This window comes from Triticum urartu, chromosome 4, assembly GCF_003073215.2.
Source record: "Triticum urartu cultivar G1812 chromosome 4, Tu2.1, whole genome shotgun sequence".
Lineage (NCBI taxonomy): Eukaryota > Viridiplantae > Streptophyta > Magnoliopsida > Poales > Poaceae > Triticum > Triticum urartu.
Genome location: NC_053025.1, coordinates 406,313,000 through 406,337,151, shown reverse-complemented (window position 1 = coordinate 406,337,151; position 24,152 = coordinate 406,313,000). Strand labels below are relative to the sequence as shown.

At 49.8% G+C, this 24,152-nt stretch overlaps 1 protein-coding gene across 1 annotated transcript in view; it reads left to right on the top strand.

Moving 5' to 3' along the window:
• LOC125554775 (putative pectinesterase 63) overlaps positions 1-20,542 on the top strand; it is a 56,478-nt gene extending 35,936 nt beyond the window's left edge. Inside the window, exons 3-7 of the mRNA XM_048718201.1 lie at positions 9,418-9,532; positions 19,156-19,219; positions 19,686-19,749; positions 20,216-20,492; positions 20,535-20,542. Coding sequence (XP_048574158.1) covers positions 9,418-9,532; positions 19,156-19,219; positions 19,686-19,749; positions 20,216-20,492; positions 20,535-20,542 — 528 coding nt within the window. The remainder of the gene's footprint in view (positions 1-9,417; positions 9,533-19,155; positions 19,220-19,685; positions 19,750-20,215; positions 20,493-20,534) is intronic.
• The last annotated feature ends 3,610 nt before the right edge of the window (positions 20,543-24,152 follow it).

The following is a 24,152-nucleotide window of genomic DNA, read 5'->3' as shown; positions in this document are numbered from 1 at the left end:
GTCAGCGCTGCAGAAGACAGGACACGCGCCTCGGCCTCGGCCGTGGGGCCAAGGCCAAGGGCGACATCTTCAAGAGCACGAACCAGCAAGGGAAGCAGCTTGGCGGGGCTGTCCTCGGCGCCAGCCAGCGGGCTCTCCAGGCCGCTGTCGTAAAGCGTCCTCAGCGAGGAGCGAGCCTTCGCCTCCATCTCCGTGAATGCCACGCGGTCCTCGGCAAGAACCAGGGCCTTGTCGTCCAGCTCGGCCTTCCTCGCCCCCAACTCCTGCTCCAGCGCGCCTAGGCGGTCGCGGCGCTTCCTGAGCTTGACCTCCCTCTCCTTGACGGCCGCCTCGCGAGCCTTCACGCTTTCTTCCTGCTCTTGGCGAAGGCGGACCCCTCTCGTGAGCTGGTCCTACAGGCCTTGCAGCTCGTCCTCCAGTGCCTTGCAGCGACCACGGACGTCGACCACCTCCCCCAGGGCTGCGTCACGAGCAGCCTTCGCCTCAAGGACGGCCTGCTTCTCCTCATCGCAAGCCGTCGAGGCCTAGACCAGCGCCGCCCGAATTGAAGCGTCGGAGCGAAGCCATCCTGAAGCCAGCTGCAAGCGCCCGGCCACCAAGCGAGGGTCGGCGCCAAGAAGATCCTGCCGTAGCCGGTCCAGCTCAGCAGCAGCACGGTCCAGAATGGCAGGAGGAGTCGGAGAGACAGCAGTCAGTGGAGTAGAAGGAGAAGGCGGCAGCGCGGCCACAGCATCCTGAGGCGGAGTCTGCTGCGCCCCAATGGCTGTAGTGGCGGCAGCAGGCAAAGGCACCTCAGGAGTCACTTGGGCCATGGGGGCTGAGCTCGCCCCCGCCGGCTCAGCCAGGCCTCGCGAGGATGACCGGGCAGGAGAAGCCCGTGCGTCGCGGTCACCCTCCTTCGCGGGCAGAGGCACTGCCACGGATGGAACCTCAGGAGCTCCCTTCGGCTTCTTTGCTACGGGCGCCAGCCTATCCAAGAGATGCGGACGTCAAGCCTCAGAAGCAGAACAAGAAATAAAGACAAGAATCAAGCGCTTACACCAGTGAGATCAAGCGGCCTCCGGCCAAATTTGAAGCCCGAAAGCCAGCTAGAAGGGTCAACCTCGGGAAGCTTGGAAGCGGAAGGTGCGTCTGCGGTCCGCCTCGGGGCCGGGGCAGACCCGCGGGAGATCAGCCCGGTCCTGTCCTTCTTCGGGATCAGGGGCAAGCTCCCGCCGTCCTGCTCATCATCATCCTCGTCGTCATCGCTCGAAGAGAGGCGGAGAACGCGGGACCTGCACCGGGGGAGGGGAGCCCTCGACTCTCCGTCAGTCGCCTCGGAGTCAGGCCCTTTTTCCCGCTCCCCTCCTTCCTCCTCTTCGCTGGAGTCGTCGGAGGGCACGTCCACCGATTCCTCGGGAGTTTCCATGGGCACGGGCCCGTCCCCGTTGAAGACGGGCATGGACTCCACTACTTGCTCCCAGTCGTCGCGGAGGAACAAGGGCGTAGGAGCACCCTCCAACCTCGCCACATCGCCCTCGACCAGAGATTGAAGGACCGCAGCCAGATCTCCGTTGGCCAAGGCTGCGGGGCTCGGATGGGGCCTCCACATCGGAAGTGAGTACTGCCGAAGCGGAGCCAGCTGGTGCTCCAGGAATTCCCTTAGCAGCGACGCGCCGGTCAGCTTCGCCGCCGCCATGTTGGCCGGCCTCAGATCCGCGCCCATCTTCTCCAACACTAGCTTTGCGCGGGGGTCCGCGAGCTCCGCTCGACCCCAATCGCTGGAGCTCATGGGTTGCTCCGTGGGCAAGATCAGCCGAGGGTGGATGCGCCCAGCATCCGCCAAGACCCACTTGCTCCTGAAGCCCTCAATCCTTTTCCCGGGGTTCAAAATGGCAATGGCGCCACCGTACGCGATGAAGCTCGCGCACGCGGAAGCAGGACCGCGAGAGGTCCGGAGGTAGAAGTAGTGGCGCAGCAAGGCCACTGAGGGCTGCACCCCTACATGAGCCTCGCAGTAATAGGCGAAGATCGCCAGGAGAAGGACGGAGTTGGGGTGGAGATGCAGAGCCTGTAGCTTATAATGGCGGAGGACAGAGAAGAAGAACTCGGAGAAGGGAGGCACCAGGCCAGCGGCAATGGCGCTTATGAAGAACGGATAGAAGGTGCTCCCTTGACCCTCAGGGGTGGCGGAGCCAGCCTTGAACACCTTCGCCCCGTCAATGCCCCGCGCCGCCGCCATCCGGTGCAACCGGGCGAGGCTCGCCTCCGACACGTTCGGCGAGTCCAGGGCAGACGAGTACCAAGCTACGGCCGGGGACTGACGAGGCGCCATGGCTTCCTAGGTCATGCGGTCGGAGTGGATCTGGAAACTTTGGAGGAAGGAAGGAGAGGCGCAAGAAAGGGGATCTGAGCAGCAATCGGAGAAAGCAAAAAGCAAAGCCTAGGCGGATGCCGCTCCTTTATCAACTCGCGCGGTTGCTGAGGCGCTCACGTCCAATCAACCGCCACGCGGCGCCCAAGGCCGCAGGCTGATAGGGCCCGCAGCGCTTTGCTCTTGCCCTTCCGCCTCCCTGCACGGCCAAGTCTAGGCGCGGCTTGGGCCCGAGGGATACTGTCGGCGTTCTGGGAACGGGGGTCCCCAGACTTGCCTGCCTGCGGCGTGGCTCAAAGGGGGGCCCAACACGACCCATCTTCATCAACACAGACCCAAGACCCTCGCGAGGGGCCAAGCCTCGCAGGGTGGACGACACGGAGCTTCCTCAGGCACGGCCTCACCAGGCTGGCTCGTGAGGAGGCGGAGAGATCAAGGCGGGGTACCTCACGAGGTGCCCGTGACGCAAGCCATGACGACCAAGGGCGCCAGGCAGGCGCCAGCCCGCGCAGTGTCCTCCTTTCCCCTTTGGTGCAAAGGGGGCAAGCACAGCCGCGGGGTACCGAGGCATCAGGCAAAGGTTGCCATTTCGGTGCAACAAGACCAAGACCAGGAGGACTGCAAGACGGAGGTCATCGTGGAGCCCAAGACGGCGTCACCATCAGAGCTTTGTGCAGGCGAGGACCAACTTTAGTCAGGATAAGTGTACCAGATGTCCCCCTTCAAAATGGCCAATTGTTGGCGCCCTTCCCGCTCAATATTTGGGAAGAGGCCTAGGGCCATTGCCTATAAATAGGACCAGCCACCCACAGAGAGGTTCGAGGTTAGAGGTTCGAGGTTCGAGGCAGGAGATCGAGATCGAGGATCAAGGATCGGATCGAAATCAGAGAGAGAAGGGTGACTGAACTCCTCCTAGCAGTTCGTCCCCCCGCCAAGAACAGACCCTCGCGAGGCTGTTCTTCCTTGTATTGTTCATCATCATCAGCCCAAGAGGCAATCCACCACACCACACACTGGAGTAGGGTATTACACCACAACGGTGGCCCGAACCAGTATAAATCCTGTGTTTCTTGTGCTGTTCTTTCCTTAGCTTAGATCTTAGCGAGGCGGAGGGGTGCAGGTAGGTAGGAGGCAAAATCTCTGTGCGCACCCCAGTGTTCGAACCTCAAGGGTCTGCTGGAACCCGAAATCCGACATTCTGAAACCCCAAAAATTCTAAAATAAATTGCTAGACGTGAGGAATTTATCTATTAATCATCTTCAAAAAGAATTAACTAAATGTCACTCTCCAATAAAAAATGGAAGCAATTCTCGTGAGCGCTAAAGTTTCTGTTTTTTTACAGCATGATCGCAAAGACTTTCCCCAAGACTTCCCAACGGTTCTAATTGGCACAAACACTAATTCAAACATAAAAACCTCGATCATAACACAGGCTAGATAAATTATTTATTACTAAACAGGAGCAAAAATCAAGGAACAAAAATAAAATTGGGTTGCCTCCCAACAAGCACTATCGTTTAACGCCTCTAGCTAGGCATGATGATTTCAATGATGCTCACATAAAAGATAAGAATTGAAACATAAAGAGAGCATCATAAAGAATATGACTAGCACATTTAAGTCTAACCCACTTCCTATGCATAGGGATTTTGTGAGCAAACAACTTGTGGGAACACGAATCAACTTGCATTGGAAGGTAAAACAAGCATAACTTCAAAACTTTAAGCACATAGAGAGGAAACTTGATATTATTGCAATTCCTATAAGCATATATTCCTCCCTCATAATAATTTTCAGTAGCATCATGAATGAATTCAACAATATAACCAGCACCTAAAGCATTCTTTTCATGATCTACAAGCATAGAAATTTTATTACTCTCCACATAAGCAAAATTCTTCTCATTCGGAATAGTGGGAGTATCATAAGAAACTCGAATACTATAAATTGTTTCCACATTAAAAGAGTAATGTTCAGAAAAGGGGTAACCATAATCATGACAAGTTTTATAAATATAATCACTACTTTTTATAGCATAAGTATCATCACAATAATCATCATAAGTAGGAGGCATGCTATCATCATTATAAATTTGCATTAAAAACTTGGGAGACTAAAAATATCATCTTCATTAAACGTAGCATCCCCAAGCTCGGGACAAACATTAATTGCAGCAAATATATTCTCAAAAATATCATTTTCATCAAACATAGCATCCCCAAGCTTGGGCCTTTTCATATCATAAGCATAATCACTCTCATAATTAATAGTATGGATAGCACCAATAGTATAGCAATTATCGTATTCTTCCAAGCAAGTGCCAAAAAGATTTTCAAGATCATAAGAAGTATCATTATCTTCCACAATTATATTTTCATGAGGCACAATAGTAATAGGATCAGCATTATTTGGGAGAGATATCTTTTTACCTCTCTTCCTTTTTCTTTTCTTCTTCTTCACCACATCATGTGTGGGTTCAATCCTCTTTTTGGAGCTCCTTATTAATGAGATTGGTTGAATAGAAGGCTCCTCCTCGTTACCTGATTCATCATAAGGAATAATAGGAGGGTATTGGGAAGTCTCTTCCCTTTCATTAGTATTCTCTTCATCTTCTATTTGTTTTCTTTTCTTTATGCAGTTGGCAATATAAGGATTTTCAATGCAATTCATCGCACAATACATATAAATTCATTCTAGATCAAAGCCAAGAAGTTTATAACGGGCAAATTATGGAAGATAGTTAGTTATACATTTCATTTCTTCGTACCCATAAGCAAACTGAGTGCATTATAATGTGCAAGGGAAATCAAGTCATCACAATTTTTGGACACGATTAGATCATGAAACAATTTGCATGGGATAGTTAAATGACCCTGTTCATTGCAAAGTCCACAAGTACTGCCAAGAAAATTTAAATTTTCAGCACAATCATCTAGCCTTTCTTGCAACAATTTAGTTTCTAAGTACTTATGCCTCATGCAATATCTATCTTTCCTATTTGGTGTGTACTTACAAACCCAATGCACTCCACAAAAATTGACATGTTTATAGGAGACATTTTCATCATAACTAGTGCAATCATCATTAGTACCATGGATATTCAAGGAGTTCATACTAAAAACATTGCAATCATGCTCATTATTCAAAGATTTAGTGCCAAACATTTTAATGCATTCTTCTTCTAACACTGGCACAATTTTCCTTTCCATCATACTCACGAAAGATATTAAAAAGATGAAGCGTATGAGGCAAACTTAATTCCATTTTTTGTTATTTTCTTTTATAAACTAAACTAGTGATAAAACAAGAAACAAAAAGATTCAATTACAAGATCTAAAGATATACCTTCAAGCGCTAACCTCCCCGGCAACGGCGCCAGAAAAGAGGTTGATGTATACTACACAACCTTCTTCTTGTAGACGTTGTTGGGCCTCCAAGTGCAGAGGTTTGTAGGATAGTAGAAAATTTCCCTCAAGTGGATGACCTAAGGTTTATCAATCCGTAGGAGGCGTAAGATGAAGATGGTCTCTCTCAAGCAACCCTGCAACCAAATAACAAAGAGTCTCTTGTATCCCCAACACACCCAATACAATGGTAAATTGTATAGGTGCACTAGTTCGGCGAAGAGATGGTGATACAAGTGCAATATGGATGGTAGATATAGGTTTTTGTAATCTGAAAATATAAAAACAGCAAGGTAACTAATGATAAAATTGAGCACAAACGGTATTGCAATGCATTGAAACATGGCCTAGGGTTCATACTTTCGCTAGTGCAAGTTCCCTCAACAATAATAATATAATTGGATCACATAACTGTCCCTCAACATGCAACAAAGAGTCACTCCAAAGTCACTAATCGCGGAGAACAAACGAAGAGATTATGGTGGGGTAGGAAACCACCTCAAAGTTATTCTTTCCAATCAATCCATTGGGCTATTCCTATAAGTGTCACAAACAACCCTAGAGTTTGTACTAGAATAACACCTTAAGACACAAATCAACTGTCGGTGTCAAAACCGGCGGATCTCGGGCAGGGGGTCCCGAACTATGCGTCTAGGCGGATGGTAATAGGAGGCAGGGGACACAATGTTTTACCCAGGTTCGGGCCCTCTTGATGGAGGTAAAACCCTACGTCCTGCTTGATTAATATTGATGATATGGGTAGTACAAGAGTAGATCTACCACGAGATCAGAGAGGCTAAACTCTAGAAGTTAGCCTATGGTATGATTGTTGTTCGTCCTACGGACTAAAACCCTCCGGTTTATATAGACACGGAGAGGGCTAGGGGTACACATAGTCGGTTACAATGCTAGGAGATCTACATATCCGTATCGCCAAGCTTGCCTTCCACGCCAAGGAAAGTCCCTTCCGGACACGGGACAAAGTCTTCAATCTTGTATCTTCATAGTCCAGGAGTCCGGCTGAAGGTATAGTCCGGCTATCCGGACACCCCCTAATCCAGGACTCCCTCAGTAGCCCCTGAACCAGGCTTCAATGACGACGAGTCCGGCGCGCAGATTGTCTTCAGCATTGCAAGGCGGGTTCCTCCTCCAAGTACTTCATAGAAGATTTTGAACACAAAGGTAGTGTACGGCTCTGCAAAAATAAGTTTCCACATATTGCCATACAGAGAATAATATTTACACAAATATAATCTACTGACGTATTCCGTAGCGTGACATCACACCACGGCCAAGTCTTTATTCGAATCGTTTTACTGTTCTACCTCAGCGTGTTTAGCGAGGCGGTTTCCTTGGCACGTCTTGTCAAAGCAGAGATCGTGTCCCCTTATTCCGGGATTCTCATCAATACGGGTGTGGGTATCCCAACCGCGCCATTGATTACGGCGCTTGGGAGATAAGCGAGTTTTACTAGGCTGGTGGGGACACATAGTCGCGTCCACCCATATAAGGGGATAAGGATCCACCTTTTCATCCACGCCTTCTTCCTCCTTTGCCTATCCATTTCCGCGCACTCGAGCTCCAGCGCCCAAGTCCGCACACCCCACCTCAACCTTCTCCAGCCATGTCCGGAGCGGGAGGCAAGTGGATGGTCTCCTCCGTTATGGAGGGACACATCAAAAAACTGAGGAAGGCCAGATACTTGTCTAGCGACATTGCGCACCGGCTTCCCGAAGAGGGGTAGATCATCCCCACCCCTACGCCCCATGAGAGGGTGGTGTTCCTCCCCCATTTCCTCCGCGGACTGGGCTTCCCTCTCCACCCATTTATCCGGGGGCTCATGTTCTACTATGGCCTGGATTTGCACGATCTGGCCTCGAACTTTGTCCTCAACATCTCGGTGTTTATCATCGTGTGCGAGGCTTTCTTCCGCATCCGCCCCCATTTCGGCCTATGGCTCAAGACTTTCAATGTCAAGCCGAAGGTGGTGCGCGGCACCCAAGCGGAGTGCGGATGCGCCATGGTGGGCAAGATGCCCAACGTCCTATGGCTCGAGGTCTCCTTCGTGGAATCCCTAAAGGGGTGGTAGTCGGGGTGGTTTTACATCACCGAGCCGCGTGACCCTGAATGGGTCGCAGCCCCCGAGTTCCGATTCGGACCCCCTACGCGGCTCGCCTCCTGGAAAGAAACAGGCCTGTCGTGGGGTAAAAAAGGAGAGCTAACCGGACTCCAAACATGCGTCCAAACCCTGGTGGACAAGAAGCTCAAACTTATCAACGTAGTCCAGGTTATGCTCATCCGCCGGATCCTCCTGTGTCAACAACGGGCTTTCAACCTGTGGGAGTTCGACCCGGCGCGGCACCGAACTCTGAGCAGGCTCTTCGACACGACGTACGAAGATGCCTAGAAGGTGCTTTTCAAGGGCGCCGAGGCCCCCGCATCCGCTACCGAGGATCGCGGATTCAGCATGCAGCGTCACGCTCGTGCGGTAAGCTGTTTTTACCTTTTACAGGGTATTAGTTTTTCATAGTTTGACTCCATGCGGGATCTAAGCTCCCTTACCTTTGACAGGATTGGCAGGAGATGTCCGGACAGATCAACTGTCCGGCTCCTTTGCCCGAAGGCCCAGTGGACGCTCGCTTGGCGAAGCTGCTGGTTCCGGCATCCTACGTGGTGCCGGAGAAGAAGGCCAAGAAGAAGGCCACGGGGACTCGAAAGAGTGCCCGGCGCCAGGAGGTGTCGGATTCATCATCCGACGACTCCAAGGCGCACTCCTCCCATGAAGACGAGGAGGAGGAAGAAGAGACCTCTCCCCTTCCAGCGGGGGGAGGGAAGAAAAGGAAGGCCGCCCCAACTGGGGAGGCCGAAGGGTCCAAGAGGGGGAAGACCCCTCCTCCAGACTACTCCACCAACGCCGACGACGGCGAAGAGGAGTGGCCGCACAGGGCCAAGCCCTTGGCGAGATCGTAAGTATCCGGATACCAGAGTGATTCATAGTATTCCCCCATTGCACAGCTTTTCCTTACGTCGAACATGTCTATGCAGTCCGCCCAAGGTCGGGCTCGACGATTCGTCGAGCGGCTCCCTGGATTCGTCGGATGTGAATTCTCTTCCGGCGGCTACCTCCCCCCCACCCTACGGACGACGCCGAGGTGGCGTCCCAACAGGTTCCAAGCCAAGAGGAGGTGGTCCTGGAGGCGCCGCAAGGCGACCTCCCGGACTCCTGGCGTGAAGCGGATAGAACCCCCAAGGGCTCTAAGTCCGGCTTTGAGTCGGACACCGCGCCAGAACCTTCAACGGTTCCGGACTCCGGTAGGCAGCCTCCTTCCAAGAGGAGAAAGCCTATCGAGCCGGTGACCTCCGTCCAACCGGAGGCACCGGACAATTTGCTGGAGGTGCTTAACGGCGCCTCCATCGACGAGGAGCACCGCACTATTATGAGTGCGGTGATCCAGAAGGGCCAGTCCGCCAAGAGCGGACTGACTGAAGCCTGTGCCAGCCTTCTAACAGGCTTTGAGGTAAGTAAGGAATATGTAAAAATATTACCGCATAGACAGTAGCCCCTGATGCTCTGTTCGGCGTTCGGAAAGAAAAGCCGAATAGAGGATCTAATAACATTCGCAGGAGTCTAACAAAAGTAAGTCAATATGCGTATGCAGGTTTCGCTGCTAGCATCCACCGCGTTGACAGCGGAGGTGGGCACGCTGAAGCAGAACCTCGAGCGGTCCTTGCAAGAGCTAGGCCTAGCCAAGCAGCAGTTCGAGGAGAAGGAAGGTAAGAAATACCTTATTGAAATATGTGAAAGGTGCAATTGCAAAAAGTGACAGGATTAACGCGGCTATTGTAGGGGCCACAACTGAGGTGGAGACCCTTAAGCAAGCGCTATCCGAGGCCGAGAAGAGGGCGGCCACGGAGCGCACCGAGCGGGAGAAGCATGAGACTCAGGTTGGCGAGGTGCGGCAAGAGCTCCAGGCTCTCATGAAAAAACATGAGAGTTTGGAGCTTGACTCGAAGACGCGAGAGTCTGAGCTCGCGGCGGCCATTGAAGATGCCAAGTCTGCCAAGGCCGAAGCCCAGAAGGCCCTCCAGGAGGTTGAGGCAATAAAAAAGATAGCGGCAGGTAAGGCATTCTTTATGCAAAGCAAGCACGTAAAAGTGAATTACTTGTTACTTACCCGAATCTGGAGCTCTCCAGGAGCATTCGCAGACTTGCCCCGTAGCGTGTCGGATGCCGCCGCCTTCTACCGAGCCGAGGAGGGAAGCTCGACGGAGAAGGTGTTCTGGTCTCAGTATGCTAAGGCCGAACACCCGGTGCCCTTAAGCGACCAGCTGAAACAGCTGGTCGAGCTCCATAAGGTGGCCGAACAGGCCATGAAGGGCCTCATAGTCCGGCTGTGGCCTGGAGAGGCCATGCCTGGGAGCTACTTCGGGCTGGTGAGGCGGCTGGTGGAGGCCTGTCCAAGGCTCGAAGTCATCAAGCGCTCCGTATGCATCGAGGGTGCCCGTAGGGCGCTTGCCCGTGCGAAGGTGCACTGGGGCAAGCTGGATGCTGAGAAGCTTGTGAAGGACGGGCCACCACCGGGCAGGGAGCATCGCAAGCCCGAGATGTATTATGAGGGCGTTCTGAAGGGTGCCCGCCTTGTGGCGAATGAATGTTCCATGGATGCAATTTTTCAGTAGACTCGCTCATTTTGTCCTGTGCGCTGAAAACTTGTTCATGTGCGCTAAGCAATGCTTTTTGAATTTAAAATATTACCTTCTGTGCGGCCGTTTATCAAATTTGAGAGATGGCGAGTCGTCAGCTTCTGCCCACATGACACGAGTGCTGGGGTGTTCGGGATAAATATGAGCGCTCTTTTTCCCATTCTTGGGTCCTTCGAGGGAAGCGCTGAACACAACGAACAAGGCAATCGGACTATAATGCTTGAACACTCTCACTTAGCCATAGAATTCTATAATTTTAAATTTCGGTGAAGCCCCTAGTGTTCGGAAGACCGAGTTCGGTGCGCTATCCACGCCTAGGCCGGACAAAGCCGACTCCTCGCTCTAAGCGGCATAAGTCTTTAGGGACTCGAGAACCTCTCGAACAGCGACCAGCTCTCACCTCATCATGATGGTCAGTTTTAGCTTTCTCTACTGAGGTGCTTAGCCCAGCTCAACTGGGGCACAATCGCGGTAGTTCTCCTAGTGCTACCTTAGCCGATATAACGGAATGTAAGGTACCAAAACATAGGAGCCGGGCAAACCCAACTATTGACCCAAGACATGATTTGGAGCCGATGCATATAATGCTATAAGTTCGGGGTGCCGCACTTGTGAAAGTGTTCGGACTTCTCACACCATATTGTGGGGTACTTAAGCCCCTGGCGTATTGGCCGTACCGAAGTGTACGGGTGCAACATGTCATTAATGAACATATATTCGTAAAAAAGAGTAATGCAATAATAGACGGAAGCTATGCATTGTTTATTTAAAAAGGCTGCGATCAAAGCAGGACGATACAAATAGTGCGATAAGCAAAAGATGGGACTATCAAATATGTCCTTTCCAGGGGCGAGCTGCGGAATGTTATGCGAAACAGGTATACTGCTCGTTATAGAGACCACCTTAGAGTTCCGTAGTGCGGCGTAGCTTTCTGCTCCCCTGGTTGTTGTATCGTTTGTGCGGCAATTGTACTATCGGATAGGCCTTCCGAAGAGTGGAGTCCTGAAAGTAAGAGAAAATGAAAAAGTCGACAGCCCCTAGTGCGGTTTAAGCCGTGTTCCGGGCGTGCCGTGATTGTGCCCCTCCCCTTTTGCCCATGGTATTTCCAGAGTGTAGTTATGTACGCGCAACACTGGTTTCACAAGTTCGCGAGGGCTGGGGTTGGGGCCGCATTGCTACGCTTGCTCGGAACGTGCCCGGCGGTCTTGTTGTAGGTTACTCTGGGCGCGCTTGACGGTGTCCAGACGTTTAATGGCCGGACTAGAGAATTGCCTTGAGAGGCTGCTTTGTACTTCCGCTGCGATAGCCGCCGTATGCTCCTCCGTTTGGAGAGAGCGTTCAGTGTTTCGATTGACCGTGATGACTCCTCGAGGGCCTGGCATTTTGAGCTTGAGGTATGCGTAGTGCGGCACCACATTGAACTTGGCAAATGCGGTTCGCCCGAGCAGTGCGTGATAGCCACTGCGGAACGGAACTATGTCGAAGATTAACTCCTCGTTTCGGAAATTATCCGGAGATCTGAAGACCACTTCAAGTGTAACTGAGCCTGTACAGTTGGCCTCTACACCTGGTATGACGCCTTTAAAGGTCGTTTTAGTGGGTTTAATCCTCGAGGGATCGATGCCCATTTTCCGCACTGTATCCTGGTAAAGCAGGTTCAGGCTGCTGCCGCCGTCCATAAGGACTCTAGTGAGGTGAAATCCGTCAATAATTGGGTCTAGAACCAATGCAGCGAATCCGCCATGACGGGTGCTAGTGGGGTGGTCCCTTAGATCAAAAGTGATTGGGCAGGAAGACCATGGGTTGAACTTTGGGGCGACTGGCTCCATCGCGTATACGTCCCTTAGCGCACGCTTCCGCTCCCTCTTGGGGACGTGGGTTGCGTATATCATGTTCACTGTCTGCACTTTTGGGGGAAAACCTTTCTGTCCATTGTTGTTCGGCGACCAGGGCTCCTCCTCGTCATCGCTATGCAGCCCCTTGTCTCTGCTTTCGGCATTTAACTTGCCTGCCTGCTTGAACACCCAACAATCCCTGTTGGTGTGATTGGCTGGTTTTTCGGGGGTGCCATGTATCTGGCATGAGCGGTCGAGTATTCGGTCCAAACTGGACGGGCCCGAAGTATTTCTTTTGAATGGCTTTTTCTACTGACCGGGTTTAGAGCCTCTGAATCCGGCATTAACCGCCGTATCCTCAGCATTGTCGCCATTAATGCAGCGCTTTTGCTTGTTGCGACATGACCTGCCACTACTATCCTTGGTATCCGAATTACCAGGGCTCTTGGTCATGTTATTGCTGCGAGCTAGCCAGCTGTCTTCTCCCGCGCAAAAGCGGGTCATAAGTGTCATGAGGGCTGCCATAGATTTTGGCTTTTCCTATCCTAGGTGCCGTGCAAGCCACTCGTCGCGGATGTTATGCTTGAAGGCTGCTAGGGCCTCTGCGTCCGGACAGTCGACGATTTGATTTTTCTTGGTTAGGAACCGTGTCCAGAATTGTCTGGCCGATTCTTCTGGCTGCTGAATTATGTGGCTAAGGTCATCGGCGTCTGGTGGTCGCACATAAGTGCCCTGGAAATTGTCGAGGAATGCGGCTTCCAGGTCCTCCGAACAACCAATTGATTCTGCTAGCAAGCTGTTAAGCTAATGCCGAGCTGGTCCTTTAAGCTTGAGTGGGAGGTATTTGATGGCGTGTAGGTCATCACCGCGGGCCATGTGGATATGAAGGAGATAGTCCTCGATCCATACCGCAGGATCTGTTGTGCCATCATATGATTCGATGTTCATGGGTTTGAAACCCTCAGGGATTTGATAATCCATTACTTCATCTATGAAGCATAGTGGGTGTGCGGTGCCTCTGTATTGGGCTATATCACGACGCAGCTCAAACGAGCTTTGTCTACTGTGTTCGGCCCGGCCGGATTGATTGTATCCAGAGTGACGATTACCGTCTCATGCCGTGGGGCGCCCACGTGATCCGTAGATCGATCTTTTTTGCCTTGCCTTGTCCTCCAATATATCTCGCAGGTCTGGCGCATTTTCCCGTGCCTTAGTATTTTTTGAGCGGCGCCGGGGTGCGGCTTGAGTGGAGGTCCAAGAGGCCTCTCTGTCGCGGCCACGGGGTGGCTGGTCGGCCGCATCATGCGCTGGTGATGTAGGCTTAGGTGCTTCCTCCTCTAATTGGGGTAGCAGCCTGCGCTTTGGGTAGCTCTTGGAGGGGCGTTCGAGTTCATACTCTTTGGCCGCAAGGACCTCAGTCCATCTGTCGGCTAGCAAATCTTGATCAGCTCTAAGCTGTTGCTGTTTTTTCTTGAGGCTACTTGCCGTGGCCATAAGCCTGCGTTTGGAATGCTCTTATTCGATAGGATCCTCCGGCACGACAAATTCGTCGTCGTCGAGGCTTGCCTCATCTTCGGAGGGAGGCATATAATTATCGTCCTCGACCTCTCCGTCTGCCGCTCTCTCATGAGGGCTGGCTTCTCCATCCTCCTGTGCTGAATCTTGCTGGAGGTGGTTGTCTTCGGCACTGTCCGGGGTGTTATTATCTCCCGTTCCGGAATCACTGCTTTTGCTTTGGCAGGATTTAGAGTGGCGCCGCTAACGCCGACGCTTAGGCTGCTTCTTGGAGGGGTCATCCTCCGCTGTTCCATCTCCATTGCCTTCTTTCGGGGTGTCCACCATGTATATATCATACGACGAGGTGGCTTTCTAGTGCCCTATAGGCGCTGGTTCTTGATCGTCTCCTGCATCGGCGTCCATACCGTCGATGTCTTCAGAGTCAAAGTCGAGCATGTCGGTTAAATCATCGACAGTGGCTACGAAGTGGGTGGTGGGTGGGCTTTGAATTTCTTCATCATCCGCATCCCAACCTTGCTGACCATAGTCCGGCCAGGGCTCTCCTAATAAAGAGAGAGACTTTAGTGAATTCAGAATATCGCCGAAGGGCGAGTGCTGAAAGATGTCTGCGGCGATGAATTCCATGATCGGCGCCCAATCGGGTTCGATCAGTAGGGGCGCGGAAGGCTCGGAGTCCGGAGAGGAGTCCGGCTCCTTGGAGTCATGGGCTTCGCAGAGAATAGGGCTGGTGTTCGGCTCGATCGCCGCAGATATTGCAGCCCCCGAGGCGGTGTCCAACCACCCATCCTCGATTGGCGCAGTTGGCTCTGAATTAAGGGTCGGAGCTGATGCGGGTGCGGCCTCCAGGGCGCTGTTCGGCGGCAGAGCTAGATCATGCCCATCGTGATAGTGCGGCACGCTCGGCTGCGTCTCGAATCCGTCGAAGATCAAGTCTCCGCGAAGGTCTGCTGTGTAGTTTAAACTTCCAAATCTGACCTGACGGCCAGGGGCGTAGCTTTCGATCTACTCCAGATGGCCAAGCAAACTGGCCCGCAGTGCAAAGCCGCCAAATACGAAGATCTGTCCGGGGAGAAAAGTCTCACCCTGGATCGCATCATCGTTGATGATCGGAGGAGCCATCGGGCCTAAAAGTGACGACACAGAGGAACTCTCAATGAAAGCACCAATGTCGGTGTCAAAACCGGCGGATCTCGGGTAGGGGGTCCCGAACTGTGCGTCTCGGGACTAAAACCCTCCGGTTTATATAGACACCAGAGAGGGCTAGGGTTACACAGAGTCGGTTACAATGGTAGGAGATCTACGTATCCGTATCGCCAAGATTGCCTTCCACGCCAAGGAAAGTCCCTTCCGGACACGAGACGAAGTCTTCAATCTTGTATCTTCATAGTCCAGGAGTCCGGCCTAAGGTATAGTCCGGCTATCCAGACACCCCCTAATCCAGGACTCCCTCATCAACCAAAACCCTAATGTCACCTAGATACTCCAATGTCACCTCAAGTATCAGTGGGTATGATTATACAATATGCATCACACAATCTTAGATTCATCTATTCAACCAACACATAGAACCTCAAAGAGTGCCCCAAAGTTTGTACCAGAGAATCACGACGAAAACGTGTGCCAACCCCTATGCATAGGTTCATTGGCGGAACCCGCAAGTTGATCACCAAAACATACATCAAGTGAATCACGTGATATCCCATTGTCACCACAGATACGCACGGCAAGACATACATCAAGTGTTCTCAAATCTTTAAAGACTCAATCCGGTAAGATAACTTCAAAGGGGAAACTCAATCCATTACAAGAGAGTAGAGGGGGAGAACAAACATAAGATCCAACTATAATAGCAAAGCTCGCGATACACAAGATCATGCCAAATCAAGAACACGAGAGAGAGAGAGATCAAACACGTAGGTACTGGTACATACCCTCAGCCCCGAGGGAGAACTACCCCCTCCTCGTCATGGAGAGCACCGGGATGATGAAGATGGCCACCGGAGAGGGATTCCCCCTCCGGCAGGGTGCCGGGACGGGTCTAGATTGTCTTTCGGTGGCTACGGAGGCTTCTGGCGGCGGAACTCCCGATCTATTGTGCTCCCCGGTCGTTTTAGGGTATATGGAGATATATAGGCGGAAGAAGTACGTCGGGGGAGCCACGAGGGGCCCACGAGGGTGGAGGGCGCGCCCAGGGGGTGGGCGCGCCCCCTGCCTCGTGGCTTCCTCGTTGCTTCCCTTACGTGGAATCCAAGTCTCCCGGGTTGCTTTCCTTCCAAAAATAAGTTCCGTGAAGTTTCAGGTCAATTGGACTCCGTTTGATTTTCCTTTTCTGCGATACTCTAAAACAAGGAAAAAAACAGAAACTGGCACTGGGCTCTAGGTTAATAGGTTAGTCCCAAAAATCATATAAAATAGCATATAAATGCATATAAAACATCCAAGGTTGATAATATAATAGCATGGAACAATCAAAAATTATAGATACGTTGGAGATGTATCACTAGGTTTCGATGACCAGGGAGCGAATACGCTATGCCTGGCCCTCGATTTGATGTTCCTTGCCCTAAGCCGCCGCTGGGTCATCCCCTTATATACACGGGTAGACGCCTGGCGGCCTACAGAGTCCTGGCCGGCTCGTACAACGTGTCCGGCTCGGTGACTTCTTTTACATGCCTTTCTTTACAAGTCTTAACTATACATGGCGGTTTACAATTACAGGCCTTAAGCCGCCTCTGGGCTTGGGCCTAATACAAGTTTTATAATAGCCCATCGCCTTGTATATTCGCTGGGCTTCTTTTAATAACCCGCCAGGAAGATTGACCCGGCCCCTCTTGGGCAGGTCATACCTGGTAGTCATATTCCCAACATTAGGCCCCAGGTTGATTTGAAATTTGTTCTTGTCAATCTCTAACACTTAGACGAAATCCATCTTCTGCTGTTTCGTTAAAAGCCTTATAACCCGCCATGACGTCATCTTCAGAAAATTTAGAAAACCACCACGACGTCATCTTCAACAGATCTTTATCTTAAACATCTTCCGAAAATCGAGGCGTCCATTTAGTTGGATAATCATTACTTCGGTCTTCCTCGATTTTTGCGCCTGCTCGTTCACTTATCCCCTTATAAATAGGCACGGCCAGCTCTTCCTCTTTCTTCTTCTTCCTTCCTTCTTCTCGCCACCTCTCTGCCTCTCGAGCTCCGCCGCAGCCATAGCACTCACCGTTGCCCTCAACGTGGGCCGCTGCATCACCCTGAGCTCGTCCAGAGAACCGCGGCAACTCTTCGCAGTAGATATGTATTCGTAAGTTCCTACCTTTCTGCGCACTTAGATCTGTATTAGGGTTGCGAGTTCATCGGTGTTCTTCGCTGTTCATCACAGACCTTCTTGTAGTTTCTTCTCCGTACCCTCCTTTGATCTAAAAGAAGTATAGAACATATGTGGTAGTGGTTTTACATCCATTTAAGATGTTAGCAAATCCCTTTCTCTTATAGAAATGCCTCTTTAGAGATGACGAACTCCTGTGCGCTCATTTTTTAGGTCTAAATTTCTTTTTCTTTTTCTGAACCATTTTGATCCAGAATAATAGCAACAGCTTGGGGAACTTGTTTGTCTCAACACTTTAGCCAATTCTGTTTCTGGCATCCTTCAAATATCTTTAGTCATGGCGGCTTATACGCCGGCTCACTTTTCCTTTATATGTCATTAGCCCTTGCTTAAGCCACCATTACTCGTCTGTACTATAATCATGAACCTGTAACTCCACCAATAAATTGAACGAGCAAATTACTTTCTTTTAAGCTTGCCCTTTCTTCATCATGCCGTCAAAAGCGCCAATTGTCTGCAACTGGGTGCCATCCACAGTTACTGAGGATACCTTGAAAGAATTTGTCACCATTGGATTTTTGCGAGAGAAAAACGTTATGTCTTATCATGCTCTTGACCCGGACAAAGAACGGCCTCAGCCCAAAGATGGTGAAGTTATCATTTTCACTGATCACATGAACCGGGGCTTCACACCACCCGGCTCAAAGTTCTTCCTAGACGTTCTGCATTTTTTCAAGCTGCGTCCACAAGACATTGGACCCAACTCTATATCCAATATCTGCAATTTTCAAGTTCTTTGCGAGGTATATCTTCAAGAAGAACCAACCGTGGAACTCTTTAGAGAGTACTTTTATCTGAACCGCCAGAACGAATGCACCAACAGCCTTAGTTTGGAGCTTGGTGGAATCTCAATTCAGCGCCGACAGGGCGCCGTCTTTCCCTTAATAGTCTTACTGAGTCATCCCAAAGATTGGAATCATACCTGGTTCTACTGCCAAGATACGTCACCAGCCAATGAAAAACCACTGCCGGGTTATCGCGCGGAGCGTATGGATTCCAAGTTTGTGCTCCTTGATGCTCCTTGATAAGCTTATTGCTGCTGAACGCAAGAAGCTTATTCCATCTATTAAAAGGATTCAAGCTTTATTGGGGAATGGCTTAACTGGAGTTGACCTGATCCGTTGCTGGGTCGCATGGCGGGTCATCCCTCTAAGCCGCCGATCCAAGTTAATGTATGAGTATGGCGGAGGCCTAGATGACTCTCTGCGTTATAGCTCTGTTCAATTGACTGAAGAAGACATTGTTGCAATGTCAACCATCCTTGTGAATGGAAAATACGAGGACTGTAGTAAGGTTGGGTTAAACCCCTTCTGCAAACTTAACCCGGCACCAGAGGTGAAAACCCCTGACCTTTTTTTGTGTGTTTTCCTCAGTAGTTTAAATACTTGCATGACCTTTTAACCTGTATTTGTTTACAGGCCAAATCTGACTTCTGGAGGGCCAAGTATGATCATGAAGCTGCCAAGAAAGCTAGATCCGCTGCCATAGCCGCCAGGAGAACGACCCGAAAGCCCAAGAAGAAGAAGACTGCATCTGACATGTTCCAGCTGGATGATGTTTCTGAGTCGGAGGTAGCCCTTGACTCCCTTGGCCAATTTTTCAACTATCTTATTGACACTAGCTATTGCCAGGACAATACGGGGGCCAGCCAGGCCGTGGAAGAAGAGGTAACTATTTCCTCTGACTCAGCCCCTTTGCCGAGACAGAAACTTCGACTGGTAACCTGGAAAGTAAGGTTTTCGCACCCTTTGGCTTATTTGGACCCTCATTTTCTTTTGAAAAAGCAGCAACATGAGAGCCGCCGTCAGGCCCAGACTAATGATGATGATGAACCACCTTCTGACTTACAAAAAACTCCTCGAAAATGCCAGAATGAGGTTTCTTTCACCTTTGTCCTTTGTTTTTATCCATGAATCTATTTCTTTATATTCTTTCACTTCATTTTACCCTTGTAGGAGGTTTCTCGCTCTTTTGCGACTCATCCCAGACTCAATTTTCGGCTTTTAAGACTGCCCCTGGGTAAGGAAAATCATCCTTCCTCTGCATCTTTAAAACTACATCAATATACTAATTGTCTCATAAAAATCTTTCTTAGTGGTCAAGCGAAGTCCAAGAAAGCCAAGGTGATTTAACCAGCAGAAGATCCAAAAAATCCTGCACCTGAACCAATAACATCAACTCCTCCCGCTCAATCTAAAGCGCCAGAAGATCCGGCTGTCCATGCTCAATTGGACCCTCCTGAGCCGTCAGCTGAAGACACCATTGTCGATCCATCCACCGTCAGACCGTCCGGTTCAGCTAACCCACCAGCATCCTCTGACCATGACGTTCCGATCACTGGCAGCAGATTTGTTGCACCGGGTAATCCGACTGTGCTAGCCAGGCATTCTGCCAAACAGGAGGCCTTGGAAAGGCAGAAAGTACAGTTTGGTATCTCTCACTATGCTCACCTGAATGTTAGTGACGTGTTGTTCGGCTATCTCAGTCATGTGCATTTCAGCCGTAACTCGGAAATTGAGATGGTCAAGCAATTGCAACTGAAATATGAGGTATGTAGTCTGGTTTATATATACTCTGCCAGCCCCCAAGTCCTCAGATTATAATGAACATGAATGATCTATAGACTTATGATATAGGTTGATACCTTGTCTTTAGATTTTTCCTAAGTCCAACAGATTAGTATAAACTTGCACCTGTAGTCCCCAAGGGCCGACTCATTTTGTCATAAATAAGCTGGTACTTAACTTCATAACTGTCTTAAATCAGTCCAAATAAGTATTGTGATCCGGCTCAACTTTAAAACTTTCTGAATGTCATGCATTAGCCCCCAAGTGCCAAGCGTTGTTACTTTGTAAAACACTTGGGACTTGAAGCATAGAAGAGTCATTTTGCATAAAAATTGCTTTGGCACACATTAGCCCCCAAGTGCCAAGTGGTATTGCGTTTGCAAAGCACTTGGGACTTCAATCATTATAACCTTTAGTTAAATTTTGACACACCTGTGCATGCTGGTAGACCGCCCTAACTGAATTGGGCTCTCAATTGATGGATGCAAAGACCCGGCTAGTGGACCAAGAGGCAGAGATAAAGAGTGCTAACTCCAAACTCCAATTGAGTCTCTCTGAAACTGAAAAATTGAAGACCAGTTTGACTGAGAAGAAGAAATCCTGGGCCGATGAGAAGACCTTGCTGATACAACGTGCTGAGACAACAGAGGCGGCTCTTGAGGAGGTTACAACGGAGCTCACCGGCTTAAAAAACCCTGTGTCTCAAATGGTTTCTGCCATCTTTGGTAAGTCATTTGTATTAATCACTTAAACTTTATTTTGACCAGGAATATAAGCCGTCTGCTGAGCCTTTGTTAAAAAACACTCGCAGGTCCACGAAGTAAAAAATTTGAGCCAAGACAGTGTGACAAAACTGAAGGCGGTTTATACCTTGGTGGAGCAATTGTATACTGGCGCTCAACGAGCACTTGCCACTATCTCCCCTGCCAACCAAGGACCCAACCATTTGAGTGATGTCTTGAAGAAGTTATCGATCTTACCCGCTAGGTTTCAAGAGGTCAAACGATCTTGTGCCAGAGCCGGAGCCCTGACTGCCCTGAGCCGCTCCAAAGCCTGGGTGCCGGATTTAGACTTGGTGGATGTGGCTAAGGGGTACCCTACCGTGATGGAATACGGGACTCCATTTGAGCAAGATGACTTTATGGCCTGTGTGAGGGGAGTTCGTCCTCAAGCTACCATTCTTGGAGAGGAGATCAACATCGATAAATATCAGCCAGGTTTTGATATGGAGAATAAGAAGATGGCGACTCCCTCTTATAAAGTGACAGATCTTATCCCGCCGGTTCGCCAACACACTTTTGCCCCGGAAATCGATCCAGTTGGCCTGATTGACGATGAAGCGGAGTTCATTGCTCTGAACGGCTTTGACTGGTCCAATCCCAGCTTCCAACCAGTAGAGGGAGGTGAACTGGCGAGGGGAGAGTCATAACCATCTTTTGGGCTCTCAAAACCTTGTAATAGGTTAGTTTGAAAACTGCATGCTTTGCCTATGCCATCATGCATAAAATGTTGCATATGACTCTTTGCCAATGATGTCAATATATATATGCAGCACATCCGTGATTCCATCTATGTTCTTTGAATCTGGACTGCCGGTTTACATGACCCGGATGATGAGGTTGATAACCCAATCTTTTGTAGAAGTCAATACTTCCATATGTCTGATGACTGTTATGCCTTGGCAACTCATTGTTAAATAACTGAGCCGGTTTAATTTGAAACCATACTGACAGTTAGATTTGAGATGATAAAAAATAGTAAGACAAAACACTAGGCTTCAGACAATGTAAATAAAAACATTTAACTAAAAACTGGAGGCTTCTGATTCGAATATGATCAGTAAACTGGACCAAAGGGGTTAAGCTAAGATTCGAATACGGTCATATAGCCCCCAGTGGCTTTGGCATTGCGCCGATCAAGAGGGTACCGACAGCTATGTTCTCTTTGGTTCGAATACGACATATGTTTGAACAAGAAGCCCCCAAATGACCTTGAGAGGTTTTTAAGGACCCTGATTCGAATACGATCCAAGTTGGACCCAAAAGGGGTTAAGCTATGATTCGGATACGATCAAGAAGCCCCCTAGTGAGTTTGGCTTTGAGCCGATCAAGAGGGTTACGACAGCTATGTTCTCTTTGGTTCGAATACGACCTATGTTTGAACAGGAAGCCCCCAAGTGACCATGAGGTTTACGACTATATTCGAATACGATCATGAGCCGGACCAAAAGGGTTAAGCTAGATTCGGATACGATCAGCCCTCTTTTGGTCATTTTAAATAATAATGAAAATAATAAAGATATATGATCATTGAAAGGGAAAAGGACAGAGGTCCTGCTTTATTACTTATCATAATATATACATCAGGAAAGTATGTACATTATGGGAGCCGGTGGCTTAAGTATAGTATGGCCGAAGCTGAGCAATGTTCCATGGCCGGCGGGTCTCCTCCTCCGACTTACATGAGTCTTTGTGCTCTCGAACATCAATGAGGTAATATGACCCGTTGTTTAAGTTCTTGCTGACCACAAAGGGTCCTTCCCAAGGCGGGGATAGCTTGTGTGCATCAGACAGATCCTGGATGAGCTGGAGCACCAGGTCACCTTCTTGAAAGGTTCTCGACTTAATCCGGTGGCTGTGATAACGACGCAGGTCCTGTTGATAAATTGCCGATCGAGCCGCCGCCAAATCTCTCTCCTCATCTAACAAGTCAAGTGCATCCTGTCGGGCTTGTTCATTATCAACTTCAACGTAAGCCGCCACACGAGGCGAGTCATGACGGATGTCACTAGGCAGAACTGCTTCTGCTCCATAAACCATGAACAAAGGTGTATAACCTATAGACCTGTTAGGAGTGGTATTGATACTCCACAGCACCGGGGGTAATTCCTCTACCCAACAACCCGACGTCCGTTGTAAGGGAACCATAAGCCCGGGCTTGAGACCTTTTAGGATTTCCTAATTTGCTCTCTCAGCTTGACCATTGGATTAGGGGTGAGCTACTGACAAAACATCAAGCCAGATATGCTCCCGTTGACAAAACTCCTCCATAGCACCTTTTGACAGATTAGTGCCATTGCCAGTTATAATGCTATGTGGAAAACCAAAGTGAAAGGTCACCTTTTTCATGAACTGAACCGCCGTGGCTGCATCACACTTGCTCACTGGCTCTGCCTCAACCCATTTCGTGAATTTGTCAACTGCCACCAAAAGATGTGTCTTTTTATCCTTGGATCTTTTGAAAGGTCCAACCATATCAAGCCCCCAAACCGCAAACGGCCAAGTGATTGGAATCATCCGCCGTTATTGAGCCGGTACGTGTGCTCATCGTGTGAACTTTTGACATCCATCGCACCTACTGACCAGATCCTCTGCATCAGCATGAGCCGTTAACCAGTAAAAGCCATGAAGAAAAGCTTTGGCCACTAGAGATTTTGAGCCGGCATGATGGCCACAATCTCCCTCATGGATCTTATGAAGAATCTCTTGACCTTCTTCAGGAGAGACACATCGTTGAAACGCCCTAGTGACACTACGATGATATAATTCACCATTGGAAATTGTCATTGACTTAGACCGCCGGGTTATCTGTCTTGCCAAGGTCTCATCCTCTGGCAACTCGCCCCGGGTCATGTAAGCCAAATATGGCACTGTCCAATCTGGTATGACATGAAGAGCCGCCACCAACTGGGCCTCCAGGTCAGGAACTGCCAAGTCTTCCTCTGTAGGCAACTTGACAGAAGGGTTATGTAAAACCTAAAAAGGAGTTAGATGGCACCGGATTACGCTGAGATCCCATCCGGCTTAAGGCGTCTGCCGCTTCGTTCTTTCTGCGATCAATGTGTTCCACCTGATACCCCTTGAAGTGTCCAGCCACAACGTCCACCTCTCGACGATAAGCCGCCATGAGAGGGTCCTTGGAATCCCACTTGCTTGACACCTGCTGAGCCACCAAATCTGAGTCGCCAAGGCACCGTACCTGGCTTAAATTCATCTCCTTAGCCATTCGAAGACCATGGAGCAAGGCCTCATATTCTGTTGCATTGTTAGTACAAGGAAACATCAATCGCAACACATAACAAAACTTGTCACCTCGAGGAGAAGTCAAAACAACTCCAGCCCCCGAGCCTTCCAACTGTCTGGACCCATCAAAATGAATCGTCCAATATGTGTTGTCTGGCTTTTCTTCAGGTGTCTGCAACTCCGTCCAATCGTTAATGAAATCGAACAGTGCTTGAGATTTGATCGCAGTACGTGGCACATACTTTAAGCCATGAGACCCAAGTTCAATGGCCCACTTGGCGACTCGTCCTGTGGCTTCTCTATTTTGAATAATATCTCCTAACGGAGCAGAGCTAACCACAGTGATAGGGTGACCCTGAAAGT